This window comes from Struthio camelus, chromosome 2 (genome assembly GCF_040807025.1).
Source record: "Struthio camelus isolate bStrCam1 chromosome 2, bStrCam1.hap1, whole genome shotgun sequence".
Classification (NCBI taxonomy): Eukaryota; Metazoa; Chordata; class Aves; order Struthioniformes; family Struthionidae; genus Struthio; species Struthio camelus.
The window spans coordinates 139,251,204-139,273,205 of NC_090943.1; the positions used below are offsets into that span (position 1 = coordinate 139,251,204).

General features: G+C 36.1%; 1 protein-coding gene across 14 annotated transcripts in view; it reads right to left on the reverse strand.

Moving 5' to 3' along the window:
- Positions 1-7,214: 7,214 nt before the first annotated feature.
- SNTG1 (syntrophin gamma 1) overlaps positions 7,215-22,002 on the reverse strand; it is a 353,322-nt gene continuing 338,534 nt past the window's right edge. For 9 of the 14 annotated variants that reach the window (XM_009673187.2, XM_068932745.1, XM_009673186.2 and 6 more), the window contains 2 exons: positions 21,431-21,469; positions 7,215-15,415 (listed from right to left, as the gene is read on the reverse strand). In XM_009673187.2, coding sequence (XP_009671482.1) covers positions 15,257-15,415; positions 21,431-21,469 — 198 coding nt within the window. In that variant the 3' untranslated portion in view covers positions 7,215-15,256. Of the gene's footprint in view, positions 15,416-18,935; positions 19,725-20,730; positions 20,765-21,430; positions 21,470-22,002 lie in introns of those variants that run through there. The other 5 variants (XM_068932741.1, XM_068932744.1, XR_693802.2 and 2 more) reach the window with 4 other exon arrangements.

Below are 22,002 nucleotides of genomic sequence, written 5' to 3' on the forward strand. Positions count from 1 at the left end.
GAGGAATATGGCAGTGATTTAAAAAATCATGGAGGTGATGGATAAGGTGACTGCAGCACTAATTCACCTAATCCAACCACTCTGGAACATGGGTATTTGGTCAACTTACCATTATGTTGGTTTAAAACATCCAAAAGAAAATAATTGTGAAAATGTAGTGAGCTTCTGGAACTTGCTGTTACAAGAGGTTGGGGGAGTAGATATTACTGACAAGTTTAAGGGATTAAGTAACTTCATGTGCAATGGGTTTGTAATGGGTACTAAAGGGACAAGACACATATGTACTTTCTATTATCACTAATGCAGCAATTCTATATGTTGCAGAAGTATGAAGTGAATGAACGATGCTCGTATGCCTCTATTTCCATTAGGACGGGGCAGGTGTCTAGACAATAAAATCTCAAAGCCCTCCCTGAGAAGGTGTAAGGTCTGAGAAAAGAGAAATGAGCAAAAAACCAATAGTCACAGGGAACAATGAATGAAGAAAAAAGAAAGTAGATCAAAGTCAAAAATATAAAGATAAGGAACCTTGAGGAAGACTTTGCACAGAGCACCCTGAGAGAGTCCAGCACTCCCTGATGGCATCTGAAGAAACAGTGGATTAAACTCATGCAAATTTTCTTTAGCAAAAAAGTCAAGAGCTGTCAATAGATGCCATACAGATAGAGAGTCGTTAAGCTGTTCTCTGCTTGGTATGTAGGGAAATCTGTTAGCAAAAAAATTATTTTTAATGGAGACTTTTACAGAACTGAAAACAAGAGGAAGAAAATAGGCTTTAGTATTTTAAAGGAAAGAACCATCTTTTGTAAAGGATGGCTTTTGCTGCTGCGTTTAAATGTTATCCAAAAGAAAAGGAATATTTTAGTCTCTTGCTTCATGAGTGGCTTTCTTCATGAAAGAATAGAGGTCTTTTTTTGAAATAACTCTGGGAACTTGACTGATCAATTCTAAACAAGTGCATAGGATTAAGTCAAGGATTTTAGAGCATAAGTGCATGACACACCAGCAAAAGTATTAATTATATTAAAAAAACCCAAAAAGTCTCTTTCCAACGGAAATACGTATCTCTGTCTTGGAATCTCATGGGCAAGAAAGTTCAGTTCAACAATGAAGATTCTATTACAAAAAGTAACACAATAGCGAAAAATAATAATAATTTTAAAAACCATAGAAAAGTAGCAAGAAAAGCTCACACTTTCAGCAAAGATACTGCTGAAAAAAAAAAAAAACAAATGGGTATAAACAATTGTAGGAAAATGGCTTAATGGTGATAATGTAATTCAGTTGCCAGGGCCCAGGGATTATTTGAGAGAGCGTAGTACAAACCAGAGAGATTGCTTGAAGAGATTCTGAAAATCAAACATTTTGTAGCTTTTTTTGTTAGGGAACTTGGGAGATATAACTGACCATAGTGGTAGTGTAACTCAACAGAACATATAAAAGCGTTTGGAATAGACCATCTTCTTAAATTTTAATTTACATCCCAGATATATTTTTCTGATCATGCATTCACACAAAGTCTAATAATGGGAACAGAGTGAGCAGTAGAAATAAAATGAACAACACTAATTTTGTGGTTTTGTTTGTTCCCATGCTGTCATACATTATTTCATGCTTCAGCCTCGATAAAGTGCACATGAAGTTAAATACTTTACAGGGCTCATTTAACAAAAATAAATAAATGAATATACTTATCTTGATGAAAAAAATACATTTACTGTCTTAACATATACAAAAAATGATCAGAGCTCATTAAAGAAAATGCAGTCCCATTGACAATCATTTTTTTTATCTAATGTGCCAATATCAAAATGTGTGGCTTCTAATTTTACAGAAAATAGTTATGGTTTAACTATCTTAACTGCTATAACTAAATTATAAAGGAAAAGAAAGGGAAGTAGCACCTGAATGTTGGTAAGGCAGTTCCTGTAAGGAAGCATTGTAAAAATAATTGTATTAGAACGGGGAGTGGATAGAGATATGAGGACAAAAGGTACAGGAATCAACATAGCAATATAATAAATGTAATTATTATAATTAAAACACTATTATAACAAAACATAGAATAACTTATTCACATTATAGAGAGTGAATATTATCTTATTCACATTTTTGAACAATAGTTCAAAAAGTCTATATGAAGACATTCTTTATGTTTTGTCCTTCTCCAGTTGAAATGAATTGAAGACTGATAATATTCCTGAGACCTAGGTTATGATCCACCATAAAAGTGGAGAACTTCTATAAAAATAAAAAGACATTTAGGGTTAGAACAAAATTTGGATGCAGTGCTCTACCATACTTTCATCTACGAGGACACAGGAGGCTGGAGTTGATGACCTGCTGAAGTCCCTGCTGGCCTGAATTATTCTATGCTTCTACGATTTTCTCTATCATCTTCTGTTCAGTTGTGTTATTTCAACGTAATTTTCTGTAAAGCAATGCAAGGGAAGAGCAGAAGTCTGCCTCACTGAGGAAAAGTATTTGGTGTTCCAAAACTGTAACTGAAAATTTTTTTTTATGCTATTTCTTTTTTTCTTTCTTTCTTTTTGCCTTCAATCTGGTTACTCAATACTCTGATTTACATTCTGGACCCAGGAGCTTATCACAGTAAATCTAGCACAAAGTGAAATTCAGTCGGTGAAAGGACACAAAAATTGACATTACACTTGCACACGGAAAGGTGTTGATAAACTGTCCTTTCTGAAATAGCTAATGGTACTAGCTCGTACAAATAGACGCCATAGACTTCTCATGAGCTCAGTTGCAATACTTCTCAGGGCCCAAACCATCATATAGCATTCTTCAATATAGCCACCACATTATACTGGATTTAAGTTTAAGTAAGTTTAATCAAGTTTATACATTTACTATGAGACAGTCCTATGTATTATGAATCAGAAGTTACTTCTTTCTACAAAAACATATCAGGATCCATACTTTAAAGCTAATGATGAATATATTTTGGGATTTAATTTTCCTATTCATTAAAAAAAAATACTTTTTGCACAGGTTACTAATAATGTCAGATAATTCCTGAACTCCTAATTGGGGTTAATCTTTGCAAACTTGCAAAAGGTTTTGTTGTTTTAGTATTAATTTGCTGTTTTATTTGTAAAAGTCTTTGAGACTGATCACACAGCCATCAAAATAAATGGAATTGCAGTAGTTTATTTATGCACAGGAAAAAAAAGGTATGCTATTGATCATTTGCTTCTCCTGCTCATATTTAAAATAAAAAAAAAAAAAAAAGGAAAACCTTGCCCTTCTAAATTTACTCTTCTTTATTGTGCTTCTTGTGTTGTTTGTGCTCCAAAAACTGTCCACCTAAAGTGAGAACAGGCTTTGAAAAATGTAATTCTGGTGGCCCAAATAAAAAGAATTATATAGAATATAGTGATGATTTTGTCATTGGAGCTCTGTCCCAACCAAGGCTGCCTGAATATAATCCAACTGCAGGGGGACAAAAAAGGGAAAGATTAATCACTCAGAATTAAACTGTCTGATTGCAAAGATGGAATAAGACTTGATAAATGCTGGAGATATTTTACCTCTGGAAGACCATAAAGAAAAGGTTTTCTATGAGCCTTTCATTAGTTTTCCTTTGCCCTTTACACAGCTTTTTATTTTCTTCCATTCAGTCATGGCTGGAAGCCAAAAGATGTGGAAGGGGGGGTGTGCTAGAATATAAATCCTCTGGCCTGCCTCCCAGAAAAAAAAATTTGCATCCAGCTCTGCATCTTTACCCCGATACCCATCAGAGTTGTCCCTCTGAAAGCACACTCTTACAGTAATGACTCATTTGTCACTGACCCCTGGCAACATGAGGAAAAAAAAGAAAAGACTGCTAGTTTATCTTCTGAGTGATAAACTGACCTGTTTGTATATCCCATCGTCATTACTGATGAGCAGAGAGCTGATCACGCCACTAGAAGAACAAGTAGGTCCTTGATAATCTAGCTTTTCACAGGATGCCTGTGAGTCACCGATGTGATGCAGCCATGGAAATAACTCATGCAACCAGTCACAGTCTTTGCAGACAATAGACAAATATTAAGGCCGTAGTGCAGGACATAAGGGAGATCATATCTGGAGCTAGTGCAGAAGCAGTCATAGCCAGGGGGAAAAAAAAAAAAAAAAGTCCTACTGGTACAGATTTAAAGATTGTATCCCATTAGGATGATGTGGAAAGAAGCCAGGGAACCTGATTAGCGAATGTCTGCACTGAGCAGTGAAGAGCAGTGCACAGAGCCCTGAGTTGCCATGGACTTCACCTGCTCTGGAAGAGGTACATCATGCTAAGGTGCTGATGGGCAGTATTCATTACCTTAAACTGCATTAAAGTGGATGAACTGCTTCTGGCCTTGAGCTTGTACTGCTGCATCGCAACAGGTAGATGTATCAGCTGGAGTCAGCAATAACTCGGGAATCTCTGCACCAAATTTCACTGCACTGCATAGGCATGTTCTGCAAGAGCATGGCTTGTGTATTCTGACAAAATGAAATCTGTCAGGGCATATGATTGTGTGCTATAAATATATCAGGTAGAGGAGGAAGAAGAAGGGGACTCACACCAGGGCTGGAAAAGAACTATTTAAATTAAAGGATAATACTAGCACAAAATCAAATAGATGAAAAAGTTACAAATAGTTTTAGGCTGGAAAATAGAAGATGGTTTCAGATCATCAGAGCAGTGAGATTCTGGAAGGTCTTCCAAGAAGTGTAGCAAAGCAAAAAAAAAAAAAAAAACCCACTTATTACATTTAAGAGATGGTTTAAAAATTTGTGAGAGGGGTTAAATGACATGATTGTCAAAGGATGCAGGATAAGATTCAGGGACTCAGGATGTTCCTTTCAAATTTATATTCCTTTCACATTTTCCTACCATCTCACAAGCCCCTCGGTCCTTCACAGTTGGCCATTATGACTCTATAATCCACTTGGACAGCTCAGCTCTCTCAGTTGTAGGACTCCTTGACCTCCTTATCAGGAACAGCTCTTCATATATTTCTGTGAAACAAGTATTCTAGTCAGACGGATGGCAAAAATTTAGTCCCTTTTGCCTCCGAATTTCCTTTTTTACCACACTGTGAGCTCCTGATTTTTCTTGTGAAATGATAAAGCCCTTAACTTCATGCTTCTTGCAAACACTCATCTGTCTGTGAATTTACACTCAATAGAATGTAAATTGTCTATGATGTTGGACTAATCTGAGCCTTTGCTCCCACCCAGAAAGGCTCTTGGTGGAATTTCAATAACAAAGGCCAAAGCCAGCCACCACACTAGGTTTTTTCCTTGCTTTAGTGAAGGGATTTGACCTTTCCGAGACCATTCCTCTTCTCCCACTAAAGTCTTGAAGCAAAGTGGAAAATGGCATTTTGTTAAAAGGATTTTTTCTCTGTGAAAGGTAACAATTTGGATCTGGCTGCATAAGAAGTTTATCTTCTGTCTTTTCACTGAGGGCCGTGGTATTTGATGGAGCTTTTCTGACGCTTTTTAAAATTCCCAGTTTCTGGAGATAGCTTTACATGACAACCTCAGCTTTTGGCAAAAAATCTTTCTAACCCTCAATGCTGCAGCAAAAGAGTTTCAAATAGGTGCAGGTTGCACTTTAGAGAGTCCAGAGAAATAGAAAAGAAGAAAAGCACTATTGTCTTCAATTGTCCCTGCAGAGCCATATCGGGGAACGTGGACTGTGTGGAATACCACTGCCACTGCCACTGCCACACAGTCTGCCAGGTGCAATTGTTTCTATGCTATGTCCTCTAGGGGGAAAAAAATCTTCCCTTATGGACTTTTGAGTTTTAAATCACCTCTACACTGGTGATTTACAGCTATTACCATACAGAGTGTTTTCACTGCTTTCAGGAACTGGGCTCCCAAGTCCAGTGTAGCCTCCTTAATTTTCTATCCTGAACCTGCTGGACAGTTGGCCTTTACCTACCCTTATCTATTTTGAAGTTGCGTGTTGGTTAATTGCTAAGATGTGTCTGTACACCTCAAAGCATTATGGTGCAAAATACCTTGGACTAGCTCTGACCATGTTCAGGAAGGCTTCATGAAGGCACGACTGCAATAAGGCACTCTGCAGACCCTCCACTCCAGGAACAGATGCAGGATGAGCACATCCATATGGGGCTGTGCCCAGTATGTGCCCTCTATCCAGGCATTCCTCTGTAAGCAGTGACACTTTCCTAGAGAAGAAGTGATTATCTCCTGGCAGAACCTTATCTAAAGTGTTTAATACTGCATTTATTCTATTGCCTTAAATGCACTGGGTGATCAGAAAAAGCAAAAGAAAGCATTTTTAAATGTAGCCTGTATGCCTTGCATGAAGGGGGAACATGGACTAGATTCCTCTGTGTTCCTCCATTTAATGTTTTCCACAGATCTTAGGCTACTTGTCAAACCTAATAACATAAAAAAGTAAGCAATTATCTAAAGTAATAGCTTTTGTTGAGAGGAGTAAAGCAGCCATGCACAACACCCTACTGTGCATGTATTCCTGTGCATGTACCGGAGTCCTGAAAAGTCAGGCCTGTGGAGGAGGATGATACTGCTGCCAAGGGAAAGTGCAGAGGGCAAATGGTTGCTGCTGGTGTACTGGAAGCAAGTTATTCCTCCCAACAGTAACAGCAGCTACTGCCCTTTGCTCTCCCACCCATGGGACATCTGATGCTGGGATCTGCCTTCCAGTCTAGTCCTTCCTCCTCCCTTGACGGGAATAAACTTCCTTCCCTTTTTGGAATAACAAAATTTTCTCCACAATAGTAAGAACTCTTGAGCCAGTGACAAGGGCCTAAGACATTCCTGGTGAAGAGTGAAAGGGCTAGGAAGAAATTCTGCTCAGAGCCAGGTGAAGGAGGTGCATAAAGGCATATAAAGGCTATGTATAAAGTACATAGCCAAGAATCACTAATACTCCTTGCACAGTAAGCCCTCTTCTTCTTTTATTTGGAGTAATTGCCTAAAAATGTTAACCATAGCACTACTGAGAACAATATATATATATTTTTTGTGATAATGAAATGAAAGAATTTAGTTTTTTATTTGTACTTATTGTATATGTTGGTCTTAAAAGCGAATTGCATGTGAAAAATATTTTAAAATTAAAACCACATGTTACTACTTCATAAGCAAATGTAAGGTAGTGCTAAATTACTAAAAACCAAACATTAAGGAACTATAAGAGTAAATCAATGATGAGACATGACTATTTTACTATGCTAACTTTTATTGATCAAACACACAGGTAAATGGATGGCAATTCATTTTACATGATGGAAGAATAAATTACTGTAGGGCACGGACAGCAAGTAGTTGTGGAACATAAGTAACATGAATTTAATAGAACATATTCAAGGACTGTAAAGAAACTTTGATAACATGAATTTCCACCTGAGCTCAAAAGCTGTGAGGAAGATGCAAAAGATGTTAGAGCAAGAATTATAATAGAAGAAAATGGTTGTTTTTAGAATAAGCTAGCCCTGTAGTTTTGTGTGAGTCCATGCTCCCAATAGAAAAATGTAGTTCCTATTTAAGTGGAAATAGTAGCTGTAATAGCACACCTGTATGTTTGAAATATATTTACTTCCAAAATTTTTCTAACCTTGAAATTTCCTAAGACTCTCTTCACCTCTTTCTTTAAAATTCTCTCTCCTATAAATGGTTTTCTGGCTTTTCACTTTATTAACTTTGCAGAAGAAAACTAATTTGAGACACAAAACACAAAAAACTAACTGAAGTAGTGTCAGATAGCTTATGTCTGCTGACCCCCATCAGCTGAATGACCTCTAGGAATGAGGATTTTCTCAACACAAAGTGTTCATCACCCTTTTAATTACATGAAATGCATTTTTCCTCCCCTTCAGGAGGTGAAAAGGTTTGACCAGCTGAAAGGTTTGACCAACAAGGGAGACTTCCTTTCATATAGAGGAAGGCAGTGGTGGTCTGTCAGTCGGGGCACCCCAGGAGCTGTTTCTGGAGGGGTTAGGACAGAGGGGGCAGCAGCATGTCAGAATGGAGCTCACCTGGCGTCTTCCCACTGGGAGCGGGAGAGAGGCACTGAAGATGCGCTTGCAAGAAGGGCACAGCAGTGCCTCACCCTAATGAGGGGTAAAGGTACAAAAAAGTGCTGTATAGTAATGCTTAACAGAAAAGCAGGGACTCCCCTCTACCATTCTTGAGCATCTCTTCCCTCAAACAGGGAAAAGATAAACAAATTTGAACTGAAACATGTGTCTCCATGCCTACAAAGATCTTTCTGATCACTACTTTGTGATGTTAATACAAGCTAGTCCTTCTAAATACAAGGGATCAAGGCTGATTTGCTCCAACAGTTCCAACACCATTTGAAAGTTGTTGCATCGCAACAATGTACCAAAAAATGCCCTCAAGCACTGCAATATCAGGCCCAGGATCATTCCATCCATCTTTAAGCAATTACATGTCAATGGTAGGATAATCTGGTTGCTGCAGTTGAACTTCATAGCCATTGGAAACAGATAAGAGGTTTCCAAAATACCAGTCAAACTTTAAGGGGGTGACTTGCTTTGTGGAGATGATCGTAATTGTAAGGAGTTGTGATGACTTCCATTAAATGATCAGATGAACTTGGTGCTGGGAAATAACTTTACCACCCTAGATTCTTCAAATATTTTTTTGATATCTCAGACTGACTTTCAACAATATAAAACTCATACACTGTATGACTGTATACAAAAGATTAGTTAAAAAAGTATTTATTTTCTATTATTTCTGTTATGTTCCATTACAAAAAGAAACAAAACAAAACATAACAAAAACAAAACAGAAGATAGCATTTTATTAGCGGTACCTTAATGAGCTTAAACAATTAGGTGACTTTTGTTTTTCACAAATACATATTACAAACAACCACAAAACAAGAACTGAAAATGAAATAAATAATTTGAATAGTTTTTTTTTAAATTTTAATATTTATAAAATATATAGCACTTTCTATTACATTTGTTCAGTCTTTTTTCTCCATAACAAATTAAAATTTATGACATATATTGCAAATATGCTGAGGGATAAGATAATTGAAAAATCAAAATTCCAGGAGGTATGAAACAGTAAATCAGCGAATGTTCATCAACTTCTTATTATATATCCAGATTGTGCATCTGCTGCAAAAATAGCCATTTCTTCAACTAATATACATATTTTTCTTTATAGTATTATAAGATTGAGTTTTTAAATGTAAAGCTCCATGGATTTTTGTGCCTAATATGTAACTTTTATTAATATATATTGAATATCTTCCATTAGTATATACTAATATATATATATATACTCACACACTCATAGACACACAGTATGTATTATATATTAGTATATACTGAATAATATAAGACTTTCTGTAATATAAAGTTGGGATTCTTGTGGAGGAAGTTGTTGACAATGGAAGGTACATATATTATAGGAGCGAAAACTGATTAGGTTATCTACATGAGAGAGCTAGTTTTACATTGTCCACTGTGTTTTAATAGACTATCTAATGTACCGCAATAATATACAGAATCCAAGTAAAAACTTCTTTTTATTCTAGTGTCCCTATGCTTTTCCCAATAGAATACGAACTGCTGTCTCAGTTAATCTTCATGAAAAAGGGCAAATTTTATAAAAAGCCAAGGGTGTAGAACTTAGTTGACCTTACAGACCTTATTCCAAGAAAATATTAAAAGTGCACTTAAGAACCCTTCTAATCAGGAAAGCATTAAAGCTTAGATTTGGCTTTATTCCCTTTAATCTTCAGGCCAATCACACACTTGAGCACTCTTCCAGTACAGGGGTGCCCTGGCTGTAATGCTGACTGTCCCTGGACAGTATTAGAGGTTTGCAGGCTCCCTTGTGTAGCTGAGGGAGTACAGTTTTGCTGTTTGTCTTGAGTAAAGTGGGTCAGGCACAGGGGAAGTACGTTTGGGGACATAAGAGTGAATACTCAGATGTGTATTTGTGATAGACAGGAAGAAAGACATAGCAAGGTGAGGACCGACCAACATGGAGTAACTTGTTTGTGGTCAAGCTCTTCCACTTTGTGGAGCAGGAAAAGGGTTATGCAGAATAACCTCCGTGAGAATCCATCAGCCTTCATCTTGTCTCCATGAAAGAGTCACTCTGCCCCTTCCTGCAATACAGGTGAGGGGCTACTCCATTCAGCTTCAAGCATTAAACTCTGGGAGGCTCAACTGGGAAGCTAGGCTTATTAGGGATCTTTCAGACATGTAGGGTGCACCAGCAGGAGTAGCTGTGTAGAGACAGCCAGTACCCAGGACCTGGCATCCTCACTGTTAGCGTTTTGGAGGGTTTTCCCTTTCAACTAGCTTGGCTGCATGCACTGAATACCCATTAGGAGTTGGGACTCATTAGATGTGATTTTGGTTTCTACCATTCTAAAAATCCTGATTCGTACGCTCCAAGGCTACTCTGTGATATGAACACAACAGCAGCGAATGGCAACAGGCAGAGGTTTTACTTGAAAGCACATTCCTGATCCAAACAAAACCCCTAATGTAGCAGCACCTCTGCAGTCATTGCAGAAGGAGACATACATCTTTAGGACACAATTCAGAGAATCAAAATTATGGTCCTGCCTTGAAGGTTCCTTTTGAGAATCTGAAGCCTTATCTTAGTCATCTAAGACAGGTACTTAAATTTAGAGAGCCCGAGTGTCTCCTGTGCCTCCCATTATACCGAACCGGCAAGACGTGTGATTCCAAAGTACAGGCTCATAGCTGCCTAAAGCTGAGCATTTTAAAATCAGCTTAAACTTTTTACAGACACTATGCTTTTCCAGATTGCAGACCTTGTAAGAAAATGGAAAGTGTGATGCAGTAACTAGTTTTTAAAATTAATAAATTAACATTTTCCAAAGGGTTCCTTAGAATCACCATAGCAGAATGCAAACTGATCTTTCTTTTTGGCAAAGGGAATGCTATAGGATATTTAGATGCTGATGTGTAATAACTGCTGAATTTTAAAGGGCAACAACTGTGCATTCACAACATCTTCAGCCTTTTTAATATTTTGCTTGATTTAAGATATATCTTAAGGCATTGAATGTTTAAAGCAACAGGCTGCAGTATCTACAACTATCTACCCATGTGTTCAACCATGCCTTTTGAGACATCAAAGCGAACAAATTAAATAAACAAATACATTTTTGTGGGATCAAGGTCTAATTTGGAATGGAATATATTTCATTATTCTAATCTCAAAGCCTATTGGTACTGTATATTGTTATTTTACATTCTTATGAATCCTGGTTTGAGTAGCCAAAAACTCACAATTAAGAATCTGATTTTCAAAAATAATCCACTTACAGTGGGTTTGTCTCCACAATCTTCACTTTGCACTTAATTAACAAAACAAAATGACCACATCTAAAAAATCCCAATTTTTATTTTAAAGATGCTTTCATATTACCGGAATACAAAGTTCTTTTGAGAATTTGTAACTCTATTTTTACGCAGGTGTAGGAAATGAAACACATAACTCATTCACTGGTGAAATCCAGAATAACATGTCTTCAATTTGTAACATTTTTGTACTGAAATTATGCTACCACAACAGCCTAGTTTATGGTTAGTTCTTTGAAGGTCATCTAGATCATCTAGAATTTCCATCATAAAGCAGAGCAAGTCAAACTAAATATATTTAGTTATACTTAAGGTTACATACTTTTGGTATACTATTTAACATGATGTCAATAGGCACAGTACAGAATTTAAAAAATAAACTTATTTAAGGATCGATATGATGGCATAAAGAGAACATTACATTTTATTTTATGGGTTTATTTATGATTTTATTTTATGTTGGTTAGTTTGCATTTGTTGGTTAAAATAGTTGATTTCATTCGTTTACAGACTTTCAGCAGATGATAGTTCATTATAATTATACTTATCTTCATAATCACTGGGCTGTGTCCTCTTACAAAGGAAGCGTATTCATTATTTGTTACATGCAAAATGAGAGTCCGCAACATAAAGCCTACCTTTTGACATATGTATACGAAGTCCACTATGCTTTAAATGGGAATCTCTTATATGTATTTAAATGAAAAATATAGTCATTTAAAATGTCTGTAAATTATACTTCACTATTTCAGGATTATTTGTAACACAGAACTTAAAATTTGCCCTACTTGGTTCACGACTGAGTTTCCTACCAACTTCCTCTACAAGGGCAAGCTTGGACAAGAGTCATCTCCGAATATTTTGAGAATTCAGTGCACAAAACCCTGTTGTATTAATAAACCAAAACAGAGCTGCAGCCAAGATTATCACATTATATACTCTCACAACATTACTTTAATCTTCTTGAAACTAAAAGTATTGATTAAGCCCCATTAGCTTAGCTCTTGGAAATACAGTGGTTAAAAAATAAAAACAGAAAACAAAAAATAAACAAACAAAAAAATCATCACAGCTCCAAAATCAGTTCCAAAGCTCCCAAAAATCACAGCTCCAATTTATAGGCTACTGACTCTGAAATATTCTGCACTTAACACCCAGTAAAAAAATTCTCGTTGATAAATACAGCAGTTCTACACAGAAAGTATGTGACAGAGATCTCTAGTATCTACTGGTGGAGTCCAGGCCTCCCAAAATCATTGGATTAGTTCAGTTCTGAGCAAAGTGCAATTCATTTAATTGTTTCACTTTCGTATCATGAAATCCCTCAATCTACAGCAGTTTGCACTGGCATAATTTCTGTGTTTTCAGGAATCTGCTACGTTCACACTTAAGCACATTAAACAATGGCCCTTACTACAACTCTCAGTTTCAGTGGTACAATTGTGCACGTGGTGTGAACTGGTGTCACTGAAGTCCAGAATATTCAACTGGTAGCTGCTTAGTTTTAGATTCTGTTATTAACATGAATGTATTTGTTTAGGTGTTAACACAAGCTGACACAGCGACAGCTGAAAGCCAGACACTATAAGGAAGGAGATGATTTGGGAGCGCAGAGGAGAACTTTTATTAACAGATACTGCGCTTCTCTTTTCAACGTTATCATGACTGTGTCACAATTTGTATTTCCCGTACACGCTTTCTTGACAAGGAAAATGTCTGAGTTGCCATCCTGAGACCATTGCAGTTTTAGTTTCAAAATATCTGGGGTTTATATTCTCCCAGGAACAAATCCTAGATCCCATTGACAGCCATGGCAGTTTTACATAGAATTCAAAGACCGTGGATTTGACCCCCTTATTTACGGAGGATTCATATAAATATACACACATAATGCTAACATTGGCTGTGAAAATGCTGGACTTCGATGACACTTATAGCACTTAATAAGTAGATTACAATGTCACTGTATTTAGCATTGAAATGACTGGGGTAAGTGTGTGACCCAATTTTTTAATTTTTAATGGTGTAACCCTTGGCAGTGTACTCAGACATCATGAGAAGTAAGCACCTACTGAAAGTTATATGAGATAGATAAAGAGTTCCCAGAAAATATATTTTCAGATTATTTGAAACTAGAATCAGCTATGCTTCAAGCTCACATTTTACAAGGACAGTCTCTCATATACGTCAATCCAAATACTTCTAATGCAAAGCAAAAGGACAGAGGCATGACTTGTCGCTACAGTTCACCCCCTGCCCTACATTCTGGATTGTGCCCACTCTGAAAAAGCTTTTCCCTAGATTCATCTATGTGGTTATAATTCTTTTAATACATAGAAGCAGCGGTGGTAGATTTAGTCTTTCTGCTGCCCAAGGTGGATTGTACCCATAACCTTAACCTGCTACGTGCTTTTATAACAAGTCAAAGCAAAAAACATAAAGGCAGTTTTGATTTGAACATAGTAAATAGAACCCTCCCAAAATACTATTTAAAATATGCACGTGCTGAAGGTGCATCAACTGTTCTTCCTGCAATTTTTACATTTTTCTTGCCCTGCCCTTAAAAAAAACACCTCTTGCACTCTTTCAGCTATATCACATGTAAGCTCCCAATATTTTGCTGCTTCCACTAATGTGTATTTTAGCACAGAATTAAATTATTTTGCAAAATTATATTCAAATGAAGTTATTACTTTAAAATTTACAACTCTCTCAGATTTCATCATTAAATGAGACTCTTTTAACTATTATGGATAATATGTGGTCCAGGGTGATGTAAAATTTTAACTATACAAAGACATTATGCATTGTGTCGTCGATTCTATCTTTACAAGTTATTTAATTTGTTCCTGTCTTTTATTAACCATATAAAACAATAAATTATTAAGAATTCAAAGGGTGAATCATTTTTCAAGCATAACGTTGAACATCTATTTTGCTGAGAGCCTGAGTGGAAGAGAGGTTCTATTTATGATGTGAAATCAAGATTATACATGGAAACAATGCATTAAGTAGATTGTGTCTGCAACAAATTCAAAAACTAAATCTTGTGAACAAGCTAATAGATTTACAGAATTTAATTTTCTACAAAAAAAAAAAAAAAGAAGAAGGAAATAATGGACATGATATGTTACACACCTGTACTTAATTTATACTTAAAATTAAATTCATACCACATCTATTTTTACATGAAGAAGAGGAACTTATTCATGGATTTTTTAATGTGTCAGTCCAATATGGCTATATCTTTGTCATTGTTGTTGTCAGAATAAAAGAATAAAATAAAAAACAGTATCATGACTCCACGTACAGACACAAGTACGGATTTACAACAGTGCTTAAAGTGCTTTCTTATTTGAGGAGATACTTACACAAATATCTTTTCATGCTCATCCTCTTGTCATCATGTACTATATGCTTGTTGCTTGCTCTTATTTCACTTATAATATAGTGGAGGGTATTAAGTTCATACTCAGGGTTTAGTATATTGTCATATAAAAACATCTGAAAACAGGAAAATGACAATTCTATTTGTATATTATTACAGTAATTTGAAAATTTTATTAAATACCGAAGTGCTTCACTGCATCATTTACTCTTTTGCTTCCAGTGTTGCTTAAAGCACTATGTAAGTATAAATCATACTAACAGCATAACCATCCTAATCTGGGGTTTTGGCTAGGAGTATTTACCGGTGTCTTGCAGAACAGAGATGAATTTATGATCCCACGCGACCATTTATCTGCTGATACTGCAACATGTCTTGCCTCCAAGGATTGTTTTCCATGTGTACAGTTCACCAAAGGTCTAAATCTCATGAATATTTATACATTGTTATGTCTTGTTGTTAAGTGGCAGTGCTGCAATGAGAGATGTCAAGTAGAATACTTTAATTTGCCAGTACCAGAAGTTGTGGGAGCAGCAGAAGCTGTGGCTTGACTGCCTACGAACAAAGGGTCCAAACAAGCCACTTTGGCTGCAAAGAATGAGTGGATACAGTGAAGGACTGCAAATAAGTTGGAAAACTCCAGCTCCTGGAAGTGAAAGCAAAGAAGTTAAACATGAAACAAAAGAATACCTCACAAACATAATCCTAGAAATGAATAATGATTCAAATAGAAACAATTTTAATAGTTTGATATACTTCTGCTAATCTGCCTGATAATTCTCCATTATAGTAACTTAGACTTCCCCACTCAATTAAAAGTTGTATGCAAGCTAATATAAAAGAAGTTGTGAGCTAAGTGCTGCCACAGAAATATTATCTGATGAAGGGGAAGGAAAGTGAATATCATATAGTAGACTTTCCTGTCATGTTGTTATGCAAATCTGGCACTACTAGCAGCATTTATACAGAAAGGGAATGACTACACCATATTAGTCTACATATCTTTGGGCTACAACTGTTTATCCAATATTTTTGAAAAGATACCTATGTTGAGTTCCACATACATTACATTTATCTGTCCCGTCATTCCACACTCATAGCTATTACCTTACCTATTCTGACTTTTTAGTTAAAAAAATAAAAAAGACATTTTTCAACAAGGCCTACTATCACATAATGATATTCTAGATCAGTTTTCATTGGAAGACTTACTGTTACTAGACCAAAAATAGGAACAGGCTTTGGATTTTAAACCTATTAGCAATATTAAAGAAAGCTTTTTTGTTTTCCTTTAATTTATATTTCTTTATAGCTCTTCAATATATGATTAGAATAGCTGAAACTCTCTTAGACAGCAACACATGGGAAATAAATAAAAAAACCTGTTTTTTACAAATATAAATTTGCTCCTTTTTATCTAATTGACTTTATCTGATCAATTAGATCACAAGGACTGTCATCTGAACTTTGTTCAGTATGATTTTTTGATGTTGGTCATTTAATTAATAAACACCTGCTATATTTGAAAGCTGAGGTATGTTAATACATACATGTGATGGAATGGCAGTGCAGACTTGCTGTTTTCACTGCCTTTATTCATTGCCTACGATTTTTTTACATTGTAAGATAAACACAATAATAGCATATCTCTGATATATTCTATTTGTCTTTCTGTCCAGTGGCGGCATTTCCAGGTTATCTAATGCCATGGGTTTTGCTTGTTTGTCTATAAATTAATCACAATATTGTATATTCAACAAAAATTGCTGAATGTCTCCAAATGATCTTAACCCATAATTTTCTATCTCTTGAGGTTTCCTGGAAGATATCACTTTAAGTAATTCATGGAGACATTGACAAATCTTTTATGTGCAAGTGCAAACAACTGTTTGAAAACAGGTTAGATGTGGAGGCTGTTCTCTGATGGAACAAATGGGTGGAGTTTTGTTCAACTCTATTACAATCTCAGCAGATGTTCTTTGGACACGTTTAGAAATGAATTTTTAATTGCCCAAGAGCTTCTTAAACTCCCCTAACTACCAATTCTCAAGAAAGAAGACAAGGTTTATGCCAAGTTTCACACATCTGCCATCTGTGTCCATTTAAAAAAACCTGTTTAGAGACACTTTTGTTTTTAAACATTGAGAGAAGTGTACTTGTATAACTAAACCAGAGGGGTTTTTTCCTCCTCAAATTTCAGAATAAGAAAATGTATTATAGATAGGAAAATAATGGAAATGCACAGATGAGGAAACAGGAAATTGTGGAAGCTATTTCATAACAGGAACTATTAGTCATTGAAATTAATGTATTTTTCAGCTAACCTTTTTTATTAAGATTTCTTATCCTTTTGGGAATATATATATGTATAAAACCTGAAGCTTAAAATGAGAAAATAAATATTTAATAGAATACTGAAATATTTGTGATATCCATTTCATGTGTTATACGCAGAAAGATTATATTTTCGCCCTTTGTCTCAGCAAAAAAATCTTATTAAAGCTAACCCTGTGCCTTGAGAATTGTTCAAGTCAATTAAGTAAACTTGCTAGCTGGAAGTTGTTATGTACATCCTAATTATGGTTACTGGACACTGAATTTTCACAGTGCATTACTACGATAATTATTATTACCAGTTATCACAGGTGTTTCTGCAACAGTAACACATTGGGAAGATCCATTGCTCAATGGACCTTCAGTGAAAATGTGTAAGGCAATAGAATATCCTCTAAAGACCCTACTGCTTTGCTATTACTAATAGTAATGATGTAAGGAGGAACACTGAGAATTCAGTAAATGCTGGATTTCTGTTTGCCATGAAACCATATTCCTATTTCAATATAGATGTGTATACTATGTGTGCTGAATGAAATAGGAGTCTCTGTAATTAGAAACTGAATTTAACTCAGCATAAACATCTAAAGATATTTAAATGGAGGCTCCACACAATGTCAGCCTGTTTAAGAGTAGCCTTTTTCCCCTCCCTTTTCACTCCACTCACCAGTTAATCAAAATAACCAAATTCTGTGAAGCAGGTTAAAAAAGCTGATGATTCGTATCCTGACTGTGCAAGACAGAAGTCTTGGTGCCCTTACAAATCGTATCACTTTCACCAGAAGTGGAGGTGCATCACAAGAGAGAAAGTGGCATTACAACCTATGGCCACACATTGCTCTGCTACCAGCACCGGTCATGTTGTGACTGGAAATGAAAGCAAAATGAAACACAAGCAGACTGATCGGTATGTGCTGAGCACATACAGGCCTGATTAATGACTGCAGTCGACCTCACACGAGCCTGACTGATAGGAATGTAACCCATCAGGAACAACACTTTCCTGGTGGAGCTTCATGAATAGATAAGGGTTGATCTTCATAGCTACTCATAACTTTCTCTGCACTTCTGTGCAGAACATGCACATCTAACTCCCCACAGGTCTACACTACCGCCAGCAGACGCAGGAGAACCCACAAGCTTTCGTGTATGCCTAGCCATCACCAATTGCTTTGGTATGTCATTAATCAGCCACTTGTCCGAATATGCTTTCATCCACCAGGGTGTTACATATTGCAAACTCCACTTCAAATTAAATTTCAAACAAATAGACAAACCCTGAGAAACCTGAAAAAATTATGTTGTCAAGACATTAAGATCGCTACATGTAGGGGAAAAGCCAATGTGAATACAAAAAAAGATTTACTATTATTCCAATTCCAGACTGCTGCTTGTGCACATGACTCTGTTCTTCTAAGGATATCAGTGTCCCATCTAGTCTTCAAATTGTCTTTCCAACCTATCTCTTGACCAAACTACCCTCACCCAACATTGCTGTCACTATACTAGAGGTTCCAACACTATTAATCTGAACATTCCTAGTTTATGCTAAGGAAAAGATAAGCCAGCAAAAAGTTGTGAGAGAAAGAATACACACAGGAGAGAAGTCATTGCACATAGTTTGAAGTGTATGAGATTTATACTAATCTTCTATAAAGGAAATCTGGACTGATAGGATAAAGTCAGAAAAAGAAAACAGGAAGAGAGTGATCCAGATCATAAAAATCAGTTCTTATTGTATGATATTAATGATATAACTATGTAAATTGTATATATATAAATTCAACCAGTTGCTAATTTATAAGCATTCATGATATTGTCAGAAAAAAATCTTTTATTTCATCCACATGTAAACTGATATGCAAAAACATTTGTTGTTTCATCAAGCATGGCATTAGGCAGTCTCTACATATTAGCATCGTATTAGGAATTTGATTTAGACTAGATATGAAAACAAATAATCCATGTGCAAGATGTGGAGAAACTAAAATTTGAATCACATACTCATGCAGTTCATAAACCTGAACTAAGGGTGCTGTCACTGCAATCGAGCAATCAATCCATACAAAACCTAAGCATGTATACCTAAAACCCATTTAAAGCTGATATTTTAAATTCAAAGAGTATTGTGAAGTTCACAGAAAAACCCTCAAGGCTAAGAGAAAGGATTAAACTAAAATTACATTTTGGAGAAGACACTTGAGATAAGCAGAAATACCAGACTGGAAAATGGTGCAAACATGCATCAAGATACCCTGCAACACATTAGAAAGTGGACATTTTGTTCACGTTACAACAGCAGTAAGTCAGGCTGTTGTCTTATTTTAGATTAGATCCTTGGACAAGATAATTTCAAGTACAAATTAAGTGTCACTGCGCACTAAATCCTTTAAAGTTACACTTCTTCCTTTGCTATTTTGTACTCTATGTTCAAACAGCCAAAGGTACGACTAGATCTTCACCCTGATGTACTTATTTCTGTATTTACCTCCTTTTTGTAACTCTCAGACTAGGTATTCAGCTAGTCTGTGAACAAAAGCTAGTCTGATGTAGCACAGCTGTATGACCTTGGTTGAATTTTGCCAGGAAAACTGTTAAGCTGTGAAAAAGCACTGAAAGTACTGGAAAGGAAAAACAGAGACAAAATTCTAATTTTTGACGATCCTTTGACCATGTAAAACACATCATGCTTTGTTTTGTAGTGCACAAATATAAGTATGAATGTATTCTTTTGCTTGGTTCAATTATGTAGGTCCACTGCTATTCTAATTTACTACGTATCAAATCCTCTTCATTCTAACGAGACCCAGAAACTTTTAGTTCACAGAAATTATTTTTTGTGCATTTGCTTACACAATTAAAATAGAAATTCCATGCAGTAAGAAAACCTGTAGTGACTTTATATGTATACTGCATATTGTGAGGTTTGGGGGCTTACATGCATTGAAACAGAATCTTGTAGATTGAAGATATTCTGCATTTTCATCAGAAAAGTATCAAAACAGTTTCCATTGCAGTAGTCCAATACCTGGACAGCTAAAATTGAAGAGTACTGGGCCCTCTGCATTTAATGCAGTCCTGAGACTGCATTACCTTCTGGAAGCTGTTGTGATACTGTAGCGACACTAGCGGGTCTTTAAACTTTAATTAAATAAATAGGTAAATGGACAGCAAGGTCCATAAATTAATCCTTTTCTGCCTTATAGAAGAGGAATAAGCTCTGCCCATCTATCTTTTTTTTTTTTTTTCCCACCCAAACCCAACAATACAGTAAGGATGAAGCAGAAGGTCACGTAGACTCCATGTTTTTCCAAGCTGACAGCTCTATTTTGTAGCTCTCAGTCAGAAAAATTCCGTTTGACTGGGCAAACTTGTGTAATACCTCCTGCTGAGTGACAGCTGGGAAATAACCTGCAGATTGGAACCTCTAACGGGTATCAGTGATTAATGTTGCCCCTAAGTGGTTTTCTCATCAAAAATTACTTAGGTCTTGCCTTAGAGACTTTCAAAGTTGGGTGGTTGCATCCAGGCACCCTGCCTGGGACCCACTAGTGTGACCTATGGTAATTACTGTTTAGATTTAGAGTAGAATTGCATAAGTCTATAAAGAAACATGTGATTACTTACAGAGAGGCCAAACAAAAGCATCACTACAAAGTCTCTGCAGAAAAATAAGCAAAGTTTTCAGAATATCTGAGAGAATTAGGCAATTGTTTAAATATGTGAAATGATTTTCAAACTGAAAAGTAGCACACCTGGTAAAGATGTAGCTAAATCGACAGCACACTGTATATCTCAAAGCATGCCGTTTTGAATTTTGTTAAGTAAGTCAGGCGTGAAATACACTGTTAAAATCTTTGGTAGCACTATAAAAATATTAGGGGTCCAGTGAAGCAATTTCTATCACTGCTTAGGAATATAAATTCCGGTGGCAAGTCTGCTTTTCCAAAAATACACAAAAAACAAGGCTGACTTTGATGAATGGATGCGGTTCTACATCTTCTCTCAGAAAGTATTTTTCTTTGATTCTTCTAACATAGTAGTAGCTCCGTATATTCTACCAGAATACTGGGGAGATGTCAGACAACCATGAAGATGGCATGGCTAACATTTAAAATAGTTATCTAAAATAGTTATTTAATTTTTTCAAAGTAATGTCCACCTACAGCTCCAAATGAATTTACAGAATATTAACAACTTTATCCAGATTCTGGATCACAATGCAATAGCTAGGTATACTGACATTCTTCATTCTCTAGATGACAATAAAAGCCTTCTGAGTCTAACGGATATTCTTGCACAAACATAGCATGCCACAATCACACACCTCGGGGAGAGCATCATGAGATACACAAGATATGCTGCACTGTAAAAAAATGAAGAAGAAAAGCATTTGGATTTTGATGAGATAACTCGTATTTTTACAGGAAGAAACCATATGATGAAACCAATATCTTTTTTTTTATTATTATTATTAAAAACTGTGGCTAGGCAATCTCACATTTATAGGGTGTAACTGAATTATGGTGCATCAAATACATTAACGTATCCTGTTAGTGTTATAGCTGAAACTCAGAGAGAGAGGAAAACAGGCCTGGGAGAAAGGAAAAACACAGATCTCAAATCACACACGCATACACCATAGCAGATTATGCATAAAGTATGTTACTGTTAATGATGAAGGGGAAAAAAGTGATCTCAACTCTACTGATTATATTAAGCTGTATCATAGTTATCTGCCATGCCCTGCTTCCTCATTACTGCTGGGGTATGCAGTAGAGAAGAGCCCTAATACGTTGGGCAATGGCTCCTCAGATTTTGGGTTTTTTCTCAGGCTGTGAGCTCTCATTTCACTATATTGTGGTGACTCACTCCATATAACATAACTGAGAGAGCAAG